Source organism: Colletes gigas, unplaced genomic scaffold (assembly GCF_013123115.1).
Source record: "Colletes gigas isolate AHSC1104 unplaced genomic scaffold, ASM1312311v1 Colletes_gigas_Sc00038, whole genome shotgun sequence".
Lineage (NCBI taxonomy): Eukaryota > Metazoa > Arthropoda > Insecta > Hymenoptera > Colletidae > Colletes > Colletes gigas.
In genome coordinates, this window is record NW_025106667.1 from 413,308 (window position 1) to 434,811 (window position 21,504).

Here is a 21,504-nt window from a genome sequence, read left to right on the forward strand (position 1 = left end):
TCGCGAGCGGACTAAACGAAAGCACAACCGAATCGTAACGCGAAAACGAACTAAACGATCAACCGAGAGGAGCCATGACAGGTACGCATGCGCAACAAAATAGGAATGCCGTGGAATACACCAACGTTTACTACACCTACAAACGAACACAACTAAACATCACGGTCGTACCCGCAGGTACGAGAAAGCACCAGTGTCTCTCAATCTACGGAGTATTCGTTTATTCAAATCGATTAAAAAGTACGCTTTTTTTTTTTCTAAAATTTTGTTCATCCATTGATACTTCGACCAATATGTAAATAAACCTGAGTTTCGGTTCGCGCAAGGACTGCATCTTAAATACAGTAAACTGTGAGACATAATTATTCTGATAAATTCTAACCAGTTCCGAAAAACGCTTATGAATAATATATTTGTTAAAAATATTAATTTTTTTATCTGTTTACGGCGTGGCAGCACTCTCAGAACTTTTCTTGTAAACCTCTTTGTAAACCAATTCTTGCATTTGCATCCTGAGCAGCATTCTTCTATCAGCCGGCAATGTTCTTATATGGGGTAAAAGGCTCATAAGGAAATAGTAATTATCATCGAAACGGTTGCCTTCTAAAGGATCTACCGTAAGACCAATGCCAGTATCATGGTCACCCATCAATACTTGTTCAGGGGAGATGTTTTGCAACATCATTTCATTTTCCGTGAGGTTGTCGGAGACACTCTGAAATTCGAGATGGTCGAAATTCTCTTCAGGTTCTTGTTTCACGTCTATGTGATTGATATTTTCGATTTTCAATCCATTGTCGTTACTTATCGACAGTAGGTGATTCGGAATTGTATTTCGATCGTCCGCATTTCTATTTGTTACCGACAAACCATTCTGCAACAGTATTCCATCACTTTCACCCTCGCTGTGCATTCGATCATCTTGACAAGAATTACTTCGTTCCCAAATTGGAGGACGAGGTAACATTTGTTCTTTTAAAAACTGTAAACTTTTGAAATGTATCCATACCGGCCTATTTCGATGAAATTTACTTTTACGGTAAACTTGGTCCTTTTTTAATTCTGCCCGAAAAGTATCTCGTAAACCTTTCCATTTTGCTTTTAATACCGGTTCTGAAAAAATATGAAAACAATTTTGTTCGATTAAATAAATTCAATTTAGTATTTCAGCGATTTTTCGCCACATCTTATTACACGGAATTTGTTTTAAATTTGATTAAAATATACACATATACATAAATCTAAATTACATTTTACGCTTTACACAATCTATAGAAAATCCATTTAAAAGTCAATAGAAACTATTTATAAATTGAGTAACAAATGTTACAGGGGACAAAAGTAATTCGCAGAAACAATAGTCGACGTCTATCGACTATGTTCGCGCGCATGCGTTTTTGTCGAAACTCAACTTGTAGTCGCTATTTAAACCTTCCTGTGGGGCAATACTATAAATAGGAACAAATCGTAAGTTATCAATTTCTCTTAAAATACAATTTTGCGTGACTGTTATGTTTTCAAATCGGATTGAGCACTTCAATTCATAAAAAGTATACATCGTTCGATAACATGACTCGTGAAAAAAGTGAGGTTAACTAGATCGCTATTTATATGCGCGAGTACAGTACACTCGATTGGAAAGAAATCTGGTCGCACCACTACAGTGCCGCGATATTCGAAAATACAATATCTTCGGAGAAGGAATGCCAACCACTTAACCCGAGTCTCATACACCTTTTCTATACAAATGGTAGTTTTATGCACACCTGTTCTCAAATAGTGCAGCCAGATTTTTTTGTCAACCGAGTGCCCACGAAATTATGACTCTGAAAACGAATAGTGTTTACACTTCCATGAAATACTTACATCTTTTCCGTATAATGATCAAAGAAAATCGTATAAAAATGTTCTACAATAATGAAAATGATCTTTTACATAGTTTATATTATAATGATATGCAAATTAATAAACAAGTACATATTTTTTGTATATAGAAATAGACGATTTTCTCGATATAGAAGATATTATATACAAACGAAGTAATTATTTTATTACAATAATGATAGCGACAATCCATATTTAGGATGATTGTTTTCTTTTAAAGAGAGGATGAAAAATCTTGTGGTTGTACAAGTAATCGCGAAAAAGCGCGCGCGAATGACACACATGATAAACGGTTTTATCAATGCACCTACTAGGCAACTTGAATATCGATGCAATCTCCATCCAAACGGAGTTCGTCACCTCGCGATTATGATATGAGATATGCCTTTGGTTCCAAAGCGCTGGTCGCTTATAAACTTCAGCGATTAGCCGATTCGCGTCCATCTTCACTTCGTCCTTCATATCTACCGGTTAAACAAACGAATGGTTTTTCTAACGATAACAAGACAAGAAACCACAGTATTAGCTTGTCAATCCGATGGGAACAAAGTACGGGCGAATACTAGCGCTGGGATAGCGATTATCGCGCAGGACGCTCTCGGGTAACGATCGATTCGCGTTTCGCCCTCATCTTGCCCTTACTAGCGCGAGCAACTTCATCTCTCCTTTCTCACAACTGATATCGTAATGTTCGCGTGACGATTATGTATCCCGCAGGAACATTTCACAAATTTTTCTTCAACAAAACCGTCCCGTTAATCGCTCCATAACCTTCAAATCAGACTATAATACATCTTCTTGTTAGATACGAGCGATATTATAAATGCCACGATCATGGTTATTTTAGAGGTTCTGGGTTAGGTTGTTAGCTTGCGATAACATTAATATTTCGTTGCTGTAAATTTATCAAAATATTAATATTAAAATAGAATTATAAAAGGAATCGATTTTATATATAACCTAAACGTATTCTAATACCGACTTTTTATATGGTTATATGGCTTCGATTGCTATTTCTGCACATACACGCAAATATATTGTTCAAAATTATGATAAGCGATTGCGAAATCTATATTTTCGGAAACATATATATTTCAGATATTAAGCATCATGCATGGATTCGAATTAATAGCTCAAGGCGCCGAAGCCCGCGTGTATAAAGGTGTTTATTTAGGAAAGCCAACGTTAATAAAAGAGCGATTTGAAAAGAAATACAGACACATAGATTTAGATATCCGTTTGACAAAAGATCGAATAAAGGCCGAATGTCGCGCTATTGTTCGCGCTAAAGCCGCAGGTAAAATAACACATTATAACAGTTTAATCTCGTATGTTTATATTCACGTTTATTTTAAGGGGTAGTTACGCCAGCTATATACTTGGTACATTTAGAACGACGATGCATTTATATGGAATATATAGAGGACGCGGTAGTATTGAAAGACTTTATAGAGAAAAACATTTCAAAGGACATAAATATTGAACAATTGTCAAAGTTTATAGCACGAGGATTAGGCACGTCCATTGCTAGATTGCATTCAAAAAGTATAATTCATGGAGATTTAACTACATCGAATGTACTTTTAAAAAATATTAGTGAAGAACTGGACAATGAAAAATACGACGGTACGCAGCCGTCATGTTCGATTGTTACAATTTACATTTCATTAATAGCCAATGATATTTTATTTTTCCTTTTGTTTGTAGCTGCAAACGATTTCGTTATAATAGATTTTGGGTTAGCACGTTTAGAGTCAAGCGTGGAAGATAAAGCGGTTGACTTGTACGTCCTGGAACGGTCACTGCACAGCGCACATTCGGAAATACCATTACTGTTTTCAGAAATATTTCATATTTATCAGAAACATTACACAAATAGAAAACAATGTAAAGAAGTTGTTTCCAAATATAAGGAAGTACAGGCACGTGGGCGTAAACGATTAATGGTTGGATGATTCCGATATTTTTACGAATGTATTAAACACATTTTATTAACATATTTTTAATAACATATACATGTAAATATACTTAAATAAATCTCTGTGTAAAACTTGAGCGGTGCTATTTTATTCATTGTTAACCATTTCAACACCAAATATAAATTGCTTTTCCTTCTTTCAAGAGTTATTTTTGTTTAATTATCAATAACCCTATAGATATATATATATATATATAACAATTCTTTAAAAATCGTTAATCATATAATATAAAACTGTATTATTTATTATTTTGATAAAAAAATTAAATAAACAAATATTATTGAAATGAACTATATATAAATTTACATAATACATAAAATTTATTTTCTATATAAATGTAGTGTACCTGTCTTCGTCCGATGGTCCTGTTTCTCGCTAAACATCTCAATAATTAAATAAGAAAAAATATCGAGCATAAAAATTTCATAGATGCGAACAAAATATTAAATCTGGCCAAATATTGAGCAATTTTACTATTCTATGTTCGTGTATATTAATTACTTGTATATGTAACCTGTTAGAGCAATATTTTACAGCATATACTTAATGTAACTAATTTTCTACCAACACAATTACATATATAGGATATTAAAGTAATTCATAATTAACAGTTTTTAAAGAAACTGTCCATAGTAGTAAATAATCGATCTTTAAAATATAATACGTAAGGTTCCGCACAGATAAATAACTTTTAAATGGATAAATATTTCTTATATAACAGTGTTTAACTACATATAACAAATTATGCAAGTAAACGTTTTACAAATTGAATATTACATCTCATGTTTATTAAATACGCTCCACATTTGAAATGCAAGTAATTGTTTTCCACAAAAATGTTTAGAATGTAATTTCCAAGTATGTATAAAGCACTTGATCTGTAAAAATTATCATACGCATGTACGTTTTTGTCAGTCAAGTCACCATTGGCATATGATAAAAATGATCAGTCAAAATGCAATCCTGTATATATAATGATCCAAGTTACCTGTGAACAATAATTTTATTGTAATACCAATAATAAATTGAACATTTCGATCCGATAATATTAAAACATTTCAATTTACCAAAAAACCAGCAAACGAAGTCATAAAACCTTCCTTGGTTAACTCCCATACACCGCCAAATTCCTCTTCGTCAATTTGTTGAAAGTTGCTAAAGTACAGGTATGTAACACCCGCATTGACTAATACAAAACTGAAATAACAAATATAACTTCCTTAAAAGTTTGAAATGTATAATTGCACCTTTAGAAATTATATAGTGATTAATATATTTAAGCGTAAAAGTACTACACCTGGAACTTACAGTAATAGAGCTATAAAACCTTTCAAAGGTATAAGGCCCCATCCTATACCGACTATAATTCCAATTGCTTGTCTAGCCCAATATATAACGTCGAGGAATTCTTCCTGTAATAATAAAAGATAAACATACTTACAGACGAAATCATGAAAATTAATAGAAATTTAATTAATTAAAGTGTGGTTATGTTTACTTTATCCGGCCATTCGGAGTTCGCTGTTATCGCACGTGTCCAAACGCTTAATTCACATTTACCACCGTTTCCGATCTTTTCGGATTTTGAACGCGACATTTCTACGCCTCCTCAACTTAACAACATGAATTGTACAATAAAATTCATTAACATTTCCTACGTAAAAGAGTACACACACACACACTTTATTCCCTTCAATCAAATCTTTCGCTACAATACTTCTCCCAACTCTTGAATTATGGAAACGTGCCAGAATCCAGATTCCATAAAATTTTTCACGCACGCGCACTAAATTTTTAAGTTTTAGATATTCGACGATACTTCGTCCCAATTATTTTAATGAACATTAAGCACACTTTAATATCCTTTAATTCTTAACGTTTATAAATAAAAATATTATCGATAAAAACATGTTCATGAACGTATTAATTTTATCATATTATGTGCCATTAATCAATTTCTTATTTTCTTTCAATTTCTCGGCTTTCTAAATTTAAACAGCAATTAGTATACTCATAGTTTATAACATATATTCTAATAAAAAATGTAATATCGTAAATATACAGCGAGTCGCAGCCAAAATCGTACACCACATATTGTCATTATTACACAATAAATACAGATATATTTACAATATATGTCTGCCTTATTTTCATTCCAAATCGTCCTCAAACTTCTTCTTTCGAATGAACGAATTTGGCCGTGATTAGCTGTATGTAATAAGTAGACTGCGGATGTTTATGCATTTATGGGAAATTTTAATCCTCAAGAAACTACAGAATGCATTTAATATGCAAAAATATAAGAGATACTTAAAGTAAGATACGAATTATTATATTTAGGGGTTGAGACAGCCCTCTGCGAAGCTTCCGTTTCATTAATTTTATTAATAAAAATGTGAATTTGCATAATGATCCGCAGTCTAGTAATAAGGAATACCAATTTTCGATTAAATAATTAATCGTTATGGTTACTTGCAACTTTCAGTATAAGAAACACGTACAAATATTAATAAAACAAAATATGAAATTTAATTATAATGCATATTTATTATATTTTTTTTAAATTAAACTATAGGGCTGTTATCGACGTACACATTAGAAAGAGCTATCAGTGTCATGTATGTAATAGGAGTCTTTATTTACTAGTGAATTATATCGCATAGTTAAAAAGCCAAGTATCAAAATCTGCTGTGATTACTGATGCTAATCTATGTTCTTTTGTGTTGAATAACATACTATGTAGATAGTGATATATATACATAGCAAAATTAATAGCAGATTTTGAGACACGTCTAATTGTACAACATATGTATATATAAATGTAAATACAGGAATGTATTGAAGAAAGAATATATATAAATATTATATCATATATTCATTAGTACATACATACTGCAGACACATTCAATATATTTACATACTAAAATATTGTCTATTACAGGTGATCCTTTTTAGTGTACAGAGTCGTAATTAGTATTAAGGTATTACATAAAATAATCATATTATAATATATATTTTATATATATATATATATATATATGTATAATATAAGAAAACTCTATATTTAAATTCACAATATCATTGCATATATGTTCATTGTTATATAACTTAAAATGTATACAATGAATGCCTTAAGACTGAAATATAATGAACTTTTTTTATGGATATACAAATCGATTACATTTTTGGCACAATAGGTTAAATTTCGTTTTTTACATTATACATATATAACTTCATATAATAATAATACATTTTTTTTTAAACATAATAGATTTATTTGCAGCTCTATACTTGAAAAAACCACCTGCAACGTAACATGTATTCGGATCATTAATTGTATGCACTTATGCCAATGTACAAGTCCATACACGTTTACAAGTACTATTTTACCATCGGAATAATTAAATTGTATGTTTCGTAACCTTTACTCTAATCATAGAATTATTAAGTAACTTCGTGATTAACTACTTTCTGCGATGCTGTATCATTTTTACTATGAACATTTCTTAAATTGATTTCGTACAGCATACGATTTGATGTAACTTTTACCACTTTAATTTACGTCGGTTTATTTGTTTAGTATGATTAAGTTCTATAAGGAAAAATGCATTTAAACAGTCGATGGTTAAATCTTATGTTCAATGTATACATATAAGATTCACACGATTAAATATAAAGATTAGCGTATTGGGCACAACTTAGGTACGACAGAGGAGTACAACAATTATATTTTCCTAAAAATTCTTTAATCATATTAAGAAAAAGAAATATTCAGTTTAACATGCAACGTCGTCATCGAGCACGTGTTTCTAAATATCTGTATACAAAAGGACATAATTAATAAAAATTACAAATTAAATTGATATTCAAATACTTATTTGACTTTAAGAACTGTAGTAGTAATCATCAATAATTTACCTATGCATAATTTTTTATACATGTGTATGTACATAGGTTCTTTGCTATCAAAAAACTAGTTTTCCATATGTTTATATAAGTTGGATTGTGTTACATTTATATTTAGCAAAACATTCTTATATAATACAAAATGTTGTTTGTAAAAAAGCTGCTTCCTTTAAAAAAGTACATACATAGCGGATAGACTTTAGTAAATTATTTTCAATTATCGTATATTTTTAAGAAGGTATAAAATAGTAAATATAACTTACAAATGTTGCAAAAAAATTCTTGAAATACAATAATAGCCAATAACATTTTCTTTCTATTTATCTCCTTTGAAAGTTTCCGTTTCAACATTTATACTATCATATATATGATAGTGTGGTATATACGTTGTATAATTTTTGTATATTATACTACTAAATTCATATAAATCAGCAACTTTGTAGCTGACAATATTATATTTGCCCTATACAATTTTATTTAAATTGTTCCTATCGTATGGAAAACAAAAACCTTTGCTAATTTATATAATAACATTATATGGCACACTGCATACATTTAATGATTCTTAACGTTTGGTTTTGTGCATTATTCAATTCCAATGGTAAACATTCATTTAGAAGTAGTTTTAAAAAATATTACATAATTTAATAAACATCGTGTGAAAACAAAGTATAAAGAATTACATACAATAACTAATATGGCTTAAATAAAAGTTTGCATTTTTTATAATCACAGGCTCCTTGCAGTTTTTTTTTTTTTTTTTGTCTTTTGGAAATACACCAAAATAGGTTTTATAAACTTAAAAAAAAAAGATAATTCATTTCGGAAGACATTCCAAGTTTGATTAAACAATTTTAATAAATCTTTCTTTTATTGCAATAAGTAAAAGTTATGCTAATCTTCGTATAACAGAGCAGCATGTTTTTAAAATAATTAAAATTATGTAATTTACGGTCTACTTTAGACAGTCTATTATTTTAAATGTACATACAAACAATATATAAATATTTAAATGTTTAAACAAACATAACGCGATCCATCATTCAGATAATATCGTCGCAAATATCAAACAAATCTATTTTCAAGAATCTGAAGGAATGTAGAAGCATAAAATATATTCTCTGTGGAAGTGTGAATTTTTTCACTTACTGTAACAGAAATAAGAGACGATTTTAGTACATTAAATACAGATACTTACCGGTAAATTAAGATAAGCTGCATTAGAAGTATAGTTTTATGAAAAAGTATAATAAGATTTTTAATGCCACCTTAATAATAAGTTAGTAATTTCTATAGAGACCTTCAGTACCCTGCCTCTAATATCGTTAGCACTTGCCCCGCATTTGACTTTATATGGCACAAGTACAAATGCATCGCTTTACATATTTTTGTGCCCGGTATAAAATATTGTGACAAAAATTGTCCTGACGAATAACCAATTATTAACATTGATTTTCAAATTACTACTGCTTTAAGTCACGGTCAAACGTCAACTACATCGTTATTATAGTTAAAATTTGAATCACGTAAAAATGAAGTACGTCGAAGTTTATAATTTATATGATTCTCTTCAACCGTTTTCGGCACTTCCATTACCTGAAAACGTAACGAATTACACATGTAGAATTATGCTTAAAAAAAAAAAGGGGGGGGGGAAAAAAAGATATTTTACATCGTCGATAATTTTCTAACAATTTCTTCGTGTGTTATGCTAACGATATATTACATGAACGAAACAAAAATTAACTGATGTTAATAGGTTTCAAGCGCAAACAAATTTTTTGTAAGCTTTTACAAACTGTCCCAGGTACGGAATTTGATATGTTGCAACCTTTTCGATTCTTTATTAACTGATTTGAACAACAAAATGAAAAACAGAAAAGAAACATTACATAAAATACCTTGGCGTCTGGACGGTTGATAGAACGTTGAAGCACCGACCTCCATGCTGCAGGTACGGTTTGCTCTAAAATAATATGTACAGCAAGGCTTCTTAATTTAAGGGTACAACATGCATATTTGCGATGTACTTGGAATTAAAAAGGAATTTATACATAATCGAAAGTGATGCGTGAATCGAACAGTGTGTACCAGGTTACTATATACATTGAACATGCAAGAAAAAAAGCCAAATATTTTCCTTACCATTTTCTTTTCTTTCTGTTTTACTCTTGTTTAAACTAGCTGCTAATTCTCTGACAGACCTTTTTTCTACACTTGTATTGCTTAAAGAACTAGCAGTACTACTTGCTGATAACGTTGGTGGTAATGAAGCTGGACCACTCACGCCACTATCTGTCGATTCATCAAGAGCATCGCCAGAATCAGGTGTATTCCCTGCTGAAGTATTTGGACTAGAACCATCGCTTAATAGATTAAATTCGCCTATAAAATTAAACGAAATGTTGTATAATGAAGCTGCAACAATGAGGCACATACCGTGCTTCCACGAGAAGAAGGCACAGCGTGTTTACATCCCCACACCTATCGCAGTCTGCTGACTCATAGGTATTTTATTGTTTAGGTATTACACGCTCTGCCTTCTTCTCGTGGAAAGACGATACTGGTACATAATATGTGTATATTATTATAATGACGTAAGAGATTTTTATAAAATTGTTGTTTTTAGGTGTTATAAACTTACCAGATTTTCTATCGGTAGCCATACTCCAAGGCCTTGGTTTTGGAGCTGTCGCAGGTGGAGTTAGTTTAGTTTTCGAAAGAACACCATTACTTTTTCCATCATTAGTGGAACTGCTTCCTTTGGTTAAAGGTTTTAATACTGGCGATTTTGATGCTTCCGAATTACTCTTTGTATTGCTGCCATTTGTTGGACTTCGAAGATCAAAACCTGTTGACCTCAGTTTAAGAGAAGGCAGAGGCTGACTTGCAGATTTATCAACTTCCATGGCAGACTTTTTCGTTAAACTTTTTCTGCTTTCGTAATCTTTAGGAACAGACGTTGCAAGAGATACATCCCTATCTAAAGAATTTGCAGCAGTTGTTAGTTGTAACATTTTAACATTTTCATCTGAATCCCGCAAACTACGTGAATTTGTACCAGATCCAGTAATTGGTAATGTGCTACGTTTAGAAGTGTCAGCAGAAGTACTGACAATACTATTACTACTTGTATCTTTATTACTACCAGATTTCGCAACAATTCTTTCATGATTTTGAGCATTATCAGTTGTATTCCGTCGAGCTAATGGAGATGCAGTTAATGGTGAATCACCTTGAGATCTCCTACCGACGAGAGGAGAAAATTTTTCCAAATTATCACTGGATCGTGATCGTGGTGCAGGTTCAAGAAGTGTTTTTAACATTGGAGAACTGCAACCAGGTTTCTTATCCGTGTCAGGTGGAATACTTTTGTGACTTGTAAGAGATAAATTTGGACTACCATCGGTCGGGAAGGTGTGTAAAGAGCTGCAGTGTAATTGAAAAAATATGAATTATTGCACGTAATTATTTTTGAAGATAAGCCACGTTTTTAAACTTAATACCTATCATCACTTGTTGGAGATATGAGAGGAGTTGTCGGTGTAGTTGGTCGAAAGAATACATCGAGACCTTCCCCAAGGGCTAGACCATCCACCGGTTGATCGGGTCTCAACATTGGTCTTGTAGGTGCCCTAGTCTTTGTTCTGCGAGGTCTAGATTTCACTAAATGTTGCAGTTGTTGACCCACAGTATTAGGTAATTCAGAGACAGAATCTAATGATTCTGTTAATGAATGTTCTGTTTCTGAAATAGCTAAAGAAAAAAGCTTCATAATTAATTACAAAATAATAAATGTATACATATGTTAAAAAGATATTAACCTTCTGCTTGACTTTTTGGCAGTGATGGTAATAGATCAGGTATGTCATCCGCAGAAAGTCCTTCAACGGAATCAACTACAGATTTAGGTCGCAATTTTCTTCCGTGTAAACTTTTACGTTTATTTGACAGATGCGGGGTAGCCTAAATGCAAAAATTATACATATACGTACGCTTACTATATCATGCACGTATATACAACAATATATTGAATTAGTTGTTTAAGAAACTAAAACGATAAATGAACTTTCTTTTTAACTGTACTTACAAGATTCAAGTAATCCAATTTCTAGACAGACATGAAAGCATGGTATCATAGTTACCATAGTAACTACTATTATAAGACACAAATATTTGTATAAGAAAGTTATGTTTACTTACCATTGGAGATTGGTCGCTAGAACATTGACTAATAGAATTTACTAATGAGTAAGTTTCTGGTGGGCAATCTTCTTCCGAAGCAAGGCTGGTTCTACCGATGGGTAATGTTGTAGATACACCTACTGTACTCGTAACACCTATAACACTTCCACTGCTCATCGAACCAGCACTAGGCCGTAATACATCTGGTGTGCTGCTTCTTGTTCTATTATCGCAGTCACCGATCTAAGAATATTAATATACAAATTGGAAAATTTCTGTGTTATTTAAACGGTTATTTTACTGTTTATCATACATACTAAATTCTTATAACTCCTTGATAATGATTCAATTACTTCATCTGTTATTCTATCAGACACATGTGCAGCGACAGCTAAATTCAATTCACTATAAAAAGAAAATTTTAAATATTTAAAGCAAAGATATATATATAAATAAGTAAATGTTATTATCATTAGTGATTTTTATCCATACTTGACTCTATTGACTATATCTGCTCCAGCTTGTTCTGTAATAGTAGTATGTATAAATTCGCTGCTGATTTGATTTTTTTCTTTGCAACTATTACGTAGATCGTCTTCAACAGCTATTGATTCACTTTCATCTCCTTTAATCACCGTTTGTGAAAGTATGGTAGGGCATTGCTCGTTTGCACATTTCACCATAGCATCTAAGGAATCCTGTATTCAAGATTTTGAATTTATTACCATGTTTCAACAAGTAGCACCAATCGTCATGTATACAAAATATATAAAACACATACCTGTAAATATACAGTCACGACTTTATGAAGTTCATTTGCCATATCGTGTAATTTTAACTCAATCGGGTTATTTTCATCCCGTCGTTGAAGAACTTCATGCAATCTTGGTAAAAGCTAAAAATAATACTTTGATAAAGTTACATTCTCAGTTTGTTTACATTCGTTTACTCGTACCTGCTTTGAATTATCTGCATCTTGTATAAGTCCAGTTGCATAATTAATATCATTGTTAGCATCGCAACTTTCTGCCGCAATAGCTTTAATAGTATCTTGAGTTTGCACAACAAGCCTGTCGACCATTTGTTGCGTAGAGCTTAATAAAAAACCTTGTTGCAGTCTGAAGGCCTGTCCATGACTATATTTGCAAGGCGTAACATTTCTCTGAAGCAAATCTTGCATTTTTTTTGCTAATTGTTCCGTTTTCTCGGCAGAAGTTTTCATACAAGGTTGTAGATCATAAATTGGAAATGGCATATGTCTCACGCTACAATTTCTATATTAAAGCGTTATAAAAACAGTTCACATACAATTACATTATGAATAGAAAAAAGAAATAAACATACTTTTCTAAAGCGTGAACAATGTCCGCATAACCTTGAAGTGTAATGTTATTTCTATCATAAATAATGGTCCTCAAATGGTTGTTAATTTGTAGCGCTTTTGCTAATAATCTTGCACCGGGATCTCCAATCTGATTACCACTAATATCTATAGTGTGAAGACATGTATTACTACCAAGAGCGTTAATAAGATTGTAGAGATCAGACTTTAATCGAGAATCTGGTAAATGTAATGCTTGAAGAACGCAGTCATCTTCTTGAAGCATTTGTACAAGGGCATCCATTACAATAGCAATATGTTTGCTTTTCATACTAACAGTGTTACGACCCATATATAATTGTTTTATAGATTTGTTTTTTCCTACAGCAGTTATAACTTGTGCTAGATCAACATCCATGTCTATAAAGAAACATAAACGGAAGATGGAAATGAATAATTTCACAGAAATGATCCCTCTTCTATTGTAAAACGTACGTACTGCTGTCTGAAATATCCAACGATGCTATACAACGTACACCGTGTATACACGACTCCAGCACATGAGCACCCATGGAACCCAAATTGTTCCCGCTCATATCAAGTTCTAAACCAACTGTGCTTTCGTTGCACGCCAAGCCGAGTAATAAATGTTTTAATGCTTCCAGTGGTAATTTGCAGCAAGATATATTTAAGTACTTCAACGAAAGTGTAGCTGTAAAAAACTGCTTAAAGCTGGGAGGTATTTCTTTGGTCTTTTTGCTTGAAAAAGAGTTGCGGGCAACATTTAAATGGACTAGATTAGTTGCACAACCCCGTAGTAAAGCACCAAACAGCTGAATAAAATAAATGCAAAATATGAAGATACATGAATTGAAATTTTTTACATATAAAGTTAAATACTTACACATTCCAGTGTAGTATCTGTACCACTTAGATCTAAATGAGTTAGGCTATTAGGTTGTGCTAGAAAATTGCACAAATTCTGTAATCGAATAATAATTATGTTATAAACAGTTCGTGCAAATTTATTACTTCTATTAAATTATCGCGAATTAAATTTTTCATTCTCACGTAACGCACTTACGTTGATGTCATCTTTTAAAGAGTTTTCTGAAAGATTTAAATATTGTAAACTAGTTGGCATGCTTCTATTTAAACTTAGTGCATGTGCAATTTGACTTATTCCTTTTCCTGTTAGTCCACAATGTGCAAAATTTAATTTTTGTAAACCTTTAGGTAGTTTCCCAATAGGTCCGCTTAAATGTGCACCTCCTTAAAAATAATATTACCGTAAATGATGCTATTAATTGAAACATATATATATATCATAATTCAGATTCATATTAAATTAAGCACAATATAACATACAATATTATATATATATATATAGTAGTGGAATATCTAAATGTAGGATTATGTGTTTAAATATAAAAGGATAAGGAACAATATAAATGAAAGGCACTAATAGTAACTATTAGAAATAGTAATGGTTATTTGCACACCTTGCATTAACTTGGCAATTGTTCCACACAAACTAGAGGCTCCTACAAAAATATAAAAAAAAATTTGTACAGGAATATGTTAAGTGATTTCAAAACAGTCGAAAGAAAGAAAAAACGAAAATATTTTAATGGATCTACCGAGGAGGAGCACAATGATTATACAATAGAGATCTCGGTAATCGTCACTTACCTTTGTCTTCAATGGTATTATACGATAAATCGATAGTTTGCAACATTGTATTAGCATTAGAAATTAGAGCTAACGATAGTTTGTGCGCAAAATCCCTAAAATGAACGTTTCTTTAAATATTTTTGTTCATTAATGTTACGTTTAAAAAATTCATGCGTTCATTGGCTTTTACCACTTGATTCCAAGATTATCTAAATAAAGTTCCTGGATAGAAAGAGATCTGCGCATAACATGTAACAATCTTTCCAAAGGTTCGTGACTTAATTTAAGATGAGATGCTCTCAGCTTTGTAAACCAAGTGTTATATTCCAAGGCAGAAATGATTGGCACCAAATCTTTTTGATCCAAATGATCAAAATCTCTTAAATTTAATTCCCTTGTGTCGTGAGAGAGGTATATTGTATCGACATCCTGAAAATTAATATTGTTTTCAAAAACAATTCCAGTAACAACGAGACGAGTCAGCGAACAAAAACAAACGTCCTTGAATGTAACTCATAAGTGTCGTTTGGCAGCAAATCACATCGAACACTTTGTTTTTATTCGCTGACTGATCTCGTTGATCCGAGTGTATTTCCTTTTTCACGTGTTTTACGAATATTACCCAAGCGACTTCTTCTCTATACGGTACACCATGTAAATCGCACATGCATGCATATTGGGTCGAGAACCCACCACAGGGTCCTGTGTGTCTTGTCGCTTCTGTACTTCTAGCTAACTCGCTACCTCTTATGCTCTGCAATCTACTAGCTGGTATTACTTCTATTTTTCTTATAATATAACTGTGGAAAGGATTACAATATTAATATCGACTATTTCAACTTTATGGTAAAAAGAAGTAAATGTATATCCGAGAAGTAAACATGTACTTTAACGGTACAGTGGGAAAGATATTTCGAATCGCAGTATGTAAGGCCTCGATCATTGCATCTACTTCTGCAGTATCTGCACCTGCTCCTGTAGTAGTAAAATTGTAATATCTTTCTCCGACAGTTAAAGATAACTGATTTGCTCTTTTGGATTCTATAGATGTTATTTCTAAATAATGAAAATGGCAGTCGAGCTGCAAATTAATACATAATTAATAAGATAATAATAATACATTTTTATCCATAATGATAAAGTAATCCTTTAGTCTTACCCTTGTAGGTACTTTGGCCGTTAAAAGAAAGAGACGGCATGGTGAAAAAACCTTAAATTACAAAAACATAATGTCACGTTAAAATACTATTTTAAATAATTCATTTGTGTCTATACTAGTTTCTGATATTTCAATTATTACTCACCAGAACACGATTTTCTTGTTTATCCTGCTTTGTTTCCAATTTTACAACGTTTTTTAGTAATATCTTGACATGCTTACCAAGTAATGCTTTTACCGATTCTACAAAGAATAAATAATTTATAAACGAATGCATCGAATGTAGCGTAATATAAAATGTTGAAAAGTAACAGAAATATTTATAAAATTGCGTGATAATTCGATTTGCATATTTGTGAAATATAAGGAATAGCTATTAAAATTTAAACGAATATTAAAAATAATGTGATCATTTAAATGGATAAATGATATATGTTCTCGATGTATGACAGTTCCGTGATACGAACGTAAACATTCAGATAAAGACAAACCGTTTAAATCTTTCGTAAGTTGCGATCTGGTTGACATTTTGCTAGTTGTCGTTATTTCTCAAACATAACCGAACCCATTTAAGACATTGTTTTTTCTGTCACCAAGTGACCGAACTATTACGTCTTGCTTAAAAAAATGTTAAGGTAAAGGGCGATGTCACGAAACTATAAAGCAGAATAGCCGCCATATTAGCACCTGCCCGCGAACCATTCTATTCCATTCCGGTCCGTTCCATTATCACAAGTAATTGTACCGCCGCGAGTGTATTTTTGACAATATCATTTTCATTGCGGTAGTAATGACAGTAGACGAGATAATAAAATAAGATTTGTAATTTGTTCGTTGTATTAATATTGCTTTTTATATACCCATTTTGTAATAATAAAGATTTTATTATAAGATAACTAATCTTAAAGCACGAGTAACGTTACATTCCTCTCCGATATCTTAATACTTGCTCGGTCATGCAAGTGAAAAAATAACAAACACATTTTTTATCTGTATTCCCTATATCAACGGAAAGGTTAGATGTATTTGTTCTAAAAAAAAATAAAAAAAAATTTCTTATGTACACGTGCCGAAAACGATAACAAATGTAGTACGATATTGTATAAAATCAGAAATATATCTACAGTGAACTACTTAGAACTATTTTGTTTTTATTATTACGTAATATAATCGAAAAATACAAGTTTTTGTAAAATAATAATTACATTGTATAAAATGAACCTCGCAATGAAAATCGTCCATCAAGTTATAAATCAAAAACGACTTTTTGGACGCATACGGTTCCCCCCATATAAAACGTATGTAACAAATTCGAAACTCGTTGAAGTAACGCACGATGAAAGCACAGGTAAATGTTCTAGCTTTTAACATTACGGTTCTTGCTTTTTGTATAAAAATTTTTATTTCACAGGTATTAGTATACTATCGATGGCACGTCCTCCTGTAAACAGTTTAAATAAAGAACTACTGAGTGCCTTGAACACATCCTTAATGGATGTTAAAAAAAAACACTGTAAAGGTGTTATATTAACATCTTCGGTACCAAATATATTCTCCGCGGGAATGGATATAATGGAGATGTATAATCGAACCGAAGAACAACTGATCGAGTTTTGGCAGATGTTGCAGGACACGTGGTTGACTTTATATGGCTTGGAAATACCAATAACTGCTGCTATTAATGTATTATTAGCAAATTAATTACATAGCTATGGGTAATGTTCTATCAAGTACATGAATATTTATGATGTAATTTTATTTATAAAGGGCGTCTGTCCTGCTGGAGGTTGCTTATTAGCAATTTCTTGCGAATATAGAGTTTTCATGGAAGGAAATTATTCTATCGGATTAAATGAAACAAAGCTAGGGATTGTAGCTCCAGCATGGTTTAAAAAAGTTTTTGCCAATACAATAGGATATCGAAAAGCTGAATTAGCACTCTTACAGTAATTCATTATTAGTAAATATTTAATAAAACTTTTTATTTTAACAATAATATTTTCAACGATTTAAATATATTAATTTAGAGGATCTATGTTTCATCCGGAAAAAGCATTGGAAATTGGACTTGTAGATGAATTGGCTGCTAGTAAAACAGATATGATCAAAAAGTGTGAAGGGTATATAAAAAGTTACAAAAATATACCTGGTAAGTTCACTATTGACTAATTATTTAAAAATACGAATGAACATGCAAAGTTTACCTTTTAAAATGTTAATAAAGCTTTAGGTCGAAGTACAACAAAACTGGGATTACGCAGTAATCATTTGGATTGGTTAAGAAAAAATAAAGAAGCTGATATTAATGAATTTTTGACAGTTATTCAGGCACCATCGGTACAAGTAGGCCTTAAATTATACTTAGAATCTTTAAAAAAGAAGTGATAAAAATCTTTTAAAATGTTATATTTTTAAAATGTATATTTTTAAATTTAATATTTTTATACGCATGTTTAAAAATTATAATATTTTATATTATAGTTATTCGATAAACAATACATAAATGTAACTGTTAAAATACTCACTTTTATATTATTTGTATCAATAAATTCTATAAAATTTTAATTGTCCAAAGCTTGAATGATCTCCGAATCATGAATATTTAAATTTAATTGTTGCAGTAGTTCTAACGAAGAAAATTCCTTCTGCTGTGAATCCGCAAAATGTGATATTTCTAATATTTGCTCATTGTTTCGTTCATTCTCCTCTCTATAAAATTAAATTGATTTTTATACCGAACTTAATATGATAGTTTAAATAACTTACTTTGCAAATTGTTCTGTATATTCTTCGAGCCAATTCTTTAATCGATTTAACATTTTATCTTCTCGAGCATCTATTACCTGTAATTAATTTCATTAATTACTTGGAAAATTGAAAAATTATATATACTTACTTGTAAATGTTTTTCATGGGAGTTAGCAAGACTTACAGTTAAAGTATCTTTATCGCCACATAAATTTATCAGATGTTTTGGTACTTTTGAATCATCTCCAAAACCACTGAGATAATACAAAATTAATCCATTAATAGTGTCATTATATTCTGCTTCGCGATTTCGTAATTGTGAGAAATATCCCCGTATGTTTGTTAAAAAGGAATCCACCATGTCAGAAATATTAAATCGGAATACTTCATTTATATCCTTCGTCACACATATTACTCATTAATATTTTAATTTATTAACTTTTTTTGTACACAATTTCCTGTTTTAAAACATACTTCTAACTGTTCGTGTAGCTCCATTTCAAGGGACATTAGGTTTGTCCAACCATCGGTTATCATATCGTTAAAATCGTCGGAAAATTGTTGTACTTTTTGAGTTATTTCTTCAAGCACTGCATTACTTACGTCACCGACTAATTTTTGTAGCAAATTTTTAACGCTCGTTAAAATTTCAGTCTTTTTTTGCAATATGTCATTTACAATACTGTGATAAAAAATGGCAAAAAAATCAGTACCAATGTGTTAATGAAATTGTAAGTATTACTTTTTATATACATTACATATTATATTACTTACTTCCTGCCTTGATTCAGCGAAGCCTGTTTACCTTCGTTAACAGCATTCTTGAACAAATTTATTTCGTTCGTTCGTTTTTCATGTTCTTTTAAACCTATTTCACAAAACTCTTGGCATATTAATGAAAAACATTCTTTATATTCCTTATAAGCATTTTGTGTTTCTTCGTTTACCATAGATAACTTTATTCCCTCTAAATATAAAATCGATGTGATTAAATTACGTTATATTTTTTCTACCTGCACTGTAATTTTAACGGATGAAAATAAAACTTATAAACCTTCATCGTCTGCGAACATTTGTTCAAAAAGGTAATCTTCATCAAGATATTCCATATATGCACTAGTAAGAAAAGCTAATTTTTCTTCGTATTCTTCCTGAGCATTTAATTTTTCTTTTTCTTTAGCTTCCGTTTCTTCCAGAATATTTAAGGCGCGACTAAATAAGAAACCAATACACTTGAAAAAATATATAGAGATTGTTTGTACATACATTATTTATAATTTTATAATTACTAATGCTTTTCTATAGCTGTTTTTCGTTCTTCGTTGGTTATTATTTTATATTGATAATAAGTTAATTGAGGTATAAATGCAAATACATAATCCAAGTATCCATTTTCCTTAGTACATGGATTTCCATTCATGTTTAAACTTCGTAGCCTACTGAATTTTCTTAAATATAATACCTAAAATAATTTCAAATATATACGTATATGTGCAGATTTAATTATACGAGGTGTTATTTAATAGCCACACCTCGTAAATAAAAAATAGGTAATTATATATATTACATGGTCCCACTCTTCTATGGCATTATTACCAATGCTAAAAATTGTAAGATTGCATAGACTATCTATGCCTTCTATTTTGCTAATTTCATTATTATATAAGAGCAATATTTCCAACTTTATCAAATTGTTTAAATTCTCCATTATTTTAATATGATTAAAAGAAAGATCTAATTCTCTTAAATGAACAAGGGTATCTAGATTTTCTATTGTTTCTATTATGTTATTAGATAACTTTAATTTAATAAGATTTGGCATCACCCAAAGATGATCAATTTTTAAAATATCTAAAACGAGAAATGTAAACTAGTAGATTTAGTAATGTGAACTCAATTATATAATTATTCGTATTACATACTAAGAAATTCAATTCGAATTTCCTTTGTTTCGTTCAAATCAATTCCATCCTCGAAAAAAAGTTTCCCAGCTTCTCCCTTTGGTCCTTGATCGATTACCAAATTTACAAGCATATTTTGATTTATTGTACGGGGTTGCACAAATTCTTGAAGTATAGTAGGAACATCTTCAGGAAAGAGCATTTTTAAATATTTTCTGTAACTCACATACGCTAAATCGATCAAAATATTAACTAATTTACGGAACTTTACATCGCAAACGAGGTATACAATTTTTACACGTTTGATTAGTTGCCGCGCAACGAGTTTGTTAATTCCTGTCACATCAGAGATGCCAGAAAAGCACCCTCGGGTGCCCTACTCACACATGCCAGATACGCGTACGTGAGCTCGTGGAGTTTCGGAAAGACGACAAAGGCAAACTGACGCATGCCCTCTTTCTCGATTCTCCGAAGCTGCCCGAAGTAACTTCGGACCGCTTCGTGGGAGTCGAGAGAGAAAGGCTCACATTTGCCTTCTCGCTCTTAACAACTGAAATCCGACCTCCCGGTCAACGGCATACGATTTGGATTCTCGACTGCCCAGGCATTTTTACTTTTCGACCTATGTAGGCGCACATAAGCAAAGTACCCATAATGAAAAAAAAATTTTGTAAAATTTATTTTACGGAAATACACGTTTTAAGACCCCCTGATCATATTTTAATTATTGAAAAAAAAGAAATTTTT

General features: G+C 31.4%; 6 protein-coding genes across 16 annotated transcripts; 2 read left to right on the plus strand and 4 right to left on the minus strand.

Moving 5' to 3' along the window:
• Positions 1 to 40: 40 nt before the first annotated feature.
• Positions 41 to 3,940, plus strand: LOC122402658 (EKC/KEOPS complex subunit TP53RK). Of its 3 annotated transcripts, XM_043405625.1 has the most exons (5): positions 41 to 81; positions 1,333 to 1,467; positions 2,983 to 3,181; positions 3,241 to 3,510; positions 3,592 to 3,940. In XM_043405625.1, exons 3-5 carry the CDS (start codon positions 2,995 to 2,997, stop codon positions 3,837 to 3,839), a joined length of 705 nt encoding a protein of 234 aa, XP_043261560.1. In that variant the 5' UTR covers positions 41 to 81; positions 1,333 to 1,467; positions 2,983 to 2,994; the 3' UTR covers positions 3,840 to 3,940. The 3 variants fall into 3 exon arrangements, with proteins under 3 accessions (XP_043261560.1, XP_043261561.1, XP_043261563.1); XM_043405626.1 differs by lacking the exons at positions 41 to 81; positions 1,333 to 1,467 and adding an exon at positions 2,352 to 2,486; XM_043405628.1 differs by lacking the exons at positions 41 to 81; positions 1,333 to 1,467 and adding an exon at positions 2,599 to 2,740.
• Positions 182 to 2,431, minus strand: LOC122402657. The gene is made up of 2 exons (XM_043405624.1): positions 2,196 to 2,431; positions 182 to 1,113 (listed from the first exon to the last, which is right to left on the minus strand). Exons 1-2 carry the CDS (start codon positions 2,344 to 2,346, stop codon positions 443 to 445), a joined length of 822 nt encoding a protein of 273 aa, XP_043261559.1. The 5' UTR covers positions 2,347 to 2,431; the 3' UTR covers positions 182 to 442.
• Positions 3,941 to 4,569: 629 nt separating the features above from the next.
• Positions 4,570 to 5,606, minus strand: LOC122402660 (respirasome Complex Assembly Factor 1). The gene is made up of 4 exons (XM_043405630.1): positions 5,362 to 5,606; positions 5,172 to 5,275; positions 4,931 to 5,060; positions 4,570 to 4,851 (listed from the first exon to the last, which is right to left on the minus strand). The coding sequence occupies exons 1-4, from the start codon at positions 5,458 to 5,460 to the stop codon at positions 4,810 to 4,812; spliced, it is 375 nt and encodes a 124-aa protein (XP_043261565.1). The 5' UTR covers positions 5,461 to 5,606; the 3' UTR covers positions 4,570 to 4,809.
• A 1,219-nt stretch (positions 5,607 to 6,825) lies between these two features.
• Positions 6,826 to 18,493, plus strand: LOC122402655 (enoyl-CoA delta isomerase 1, mitochondrial-like). Of its 2 annotated transcripts, XM_043405623.1 has the most exons (7): positions 6,826 to 6,829; positions 14,438 to 14,442; positions 17,355 to 17,456; positions 17,520 to 17,791; positions 17,876 to 18,054; positions 18,136 to 18,257; positions 18,333 to 18,493. In XM_043405623.1, exons 4-7 carry the CDS (start codon positions 17,537 to 17,539, stop codon positions 18,491 to 18,493), a joined length of 717 nt encoding a protein of 238 aa, XP_043261558.1. In that variant the 5' UTR covers positions 6,826 to 6,829; positions 14,438 to 14,442; positions 17,355 to 17,456; positions 17,520 to 17,536. The 2 variants fall into 2 exon arrangements, with proteins under 2 accessions (XP_043261558.1, XP_043261556.1); XM_043405621.1 differs by lacking the exons at positions 6,826 to 6,829; positions 14,438 to 14,442 and having other exon boundaries at positions 17,040 to 17,456.
• Positions 8,852 to 16,849, minus strand: LOC122402653 (F-actin-uncapping protein LRRC16A). Of its 8 annotated transcripts, none has more exons than XM_043405618.1 (25): positions 16,600 to 16,849; positions 16,254 to 16,351; positions 16,109 to 16,159; positions 15,837 to 16,030; positions 15,572 to 15,749; positions 15,140 to 15,378; positions 14,968 to 15,062; positions 14,778 to 14,819; positions 14,360 to 14,547; positions 14,180 to 14,257; positions 13,775 to 14,108; positions 13,299 to 13,695; positions 12,910 to 13,228; positions 12,736 to 12,849; positions 12,447 to 12,652; positions 12,272 to 12,359; positions 11,973 to 12,197; positions 11,860 to 11,880; positions 11,594 to 11,735; positions 11,276 to 11,525; positions 11,005 to 11,198; positions 10,414 to 10,716; positions 9,915 to 10,154; positions 9,671 to 9,798; positions 8,852 to 9,365 (listed from the first exon to the last, which is right to left on the minus strand). In XM_043405618.1, exons 1-25 carry the CDS (start codon positions 16,634 to 16,636, stop codon positions 9,252 to 9,254), a joined length of 4,275 nt encoding a protein of 1,424 aa, XP_043261553.1. In that variant the 5' UTR covers positions 16,637 to 16,849; the 3' UTR covers positions 8,852 to 9,251. The 8 variants fall into 8 exon arrangements, with proteins under 8 accessions (XP_043261553.1, XP_043261551.1, XP_043261549.1 ...); XM_043405616.1 differs by having other exon boundaries at positions 10,414 to 10,752; XM_043405614.1 differs by having other exon boundaries at positions 9,671 to 9,735; positions 10,414 to 11,198.
• A 176-nt stretch (positions 18,494 to 18,669) lies between the features above and the next one.
• Positions 18,670 to 21,145, minus strand: LOC122402678 (dynein regulatory complex subunit 3-like). Its single transcript, XM_043405667.1, has 10 exons — positions 21,142 to 21,145; positions 20,779 to 20,988; positions 20,424 to 20,707; positions 20,146 to 20,318; positions 19,911 to 20,068; positions 19,631 to 19,823; positions 19,331 to 19,538; positions 19,005 to 19,253; positions 18,875 to 18,951; positions 18,670 to 18,817 (listed from the first exon to the last, which is right to left on the minus strand). Exons 1-10 carry the CDS (start codon positions 21,143 to 21,145, stop codon positions 18,670 to 18,672), a joined length of 1,704 nt encoding a protein of 567 aa, XP_043261602.1.
• Between the last annotated feature and the right edge of the window lie 359 nt (positions 21,146 to 21,504).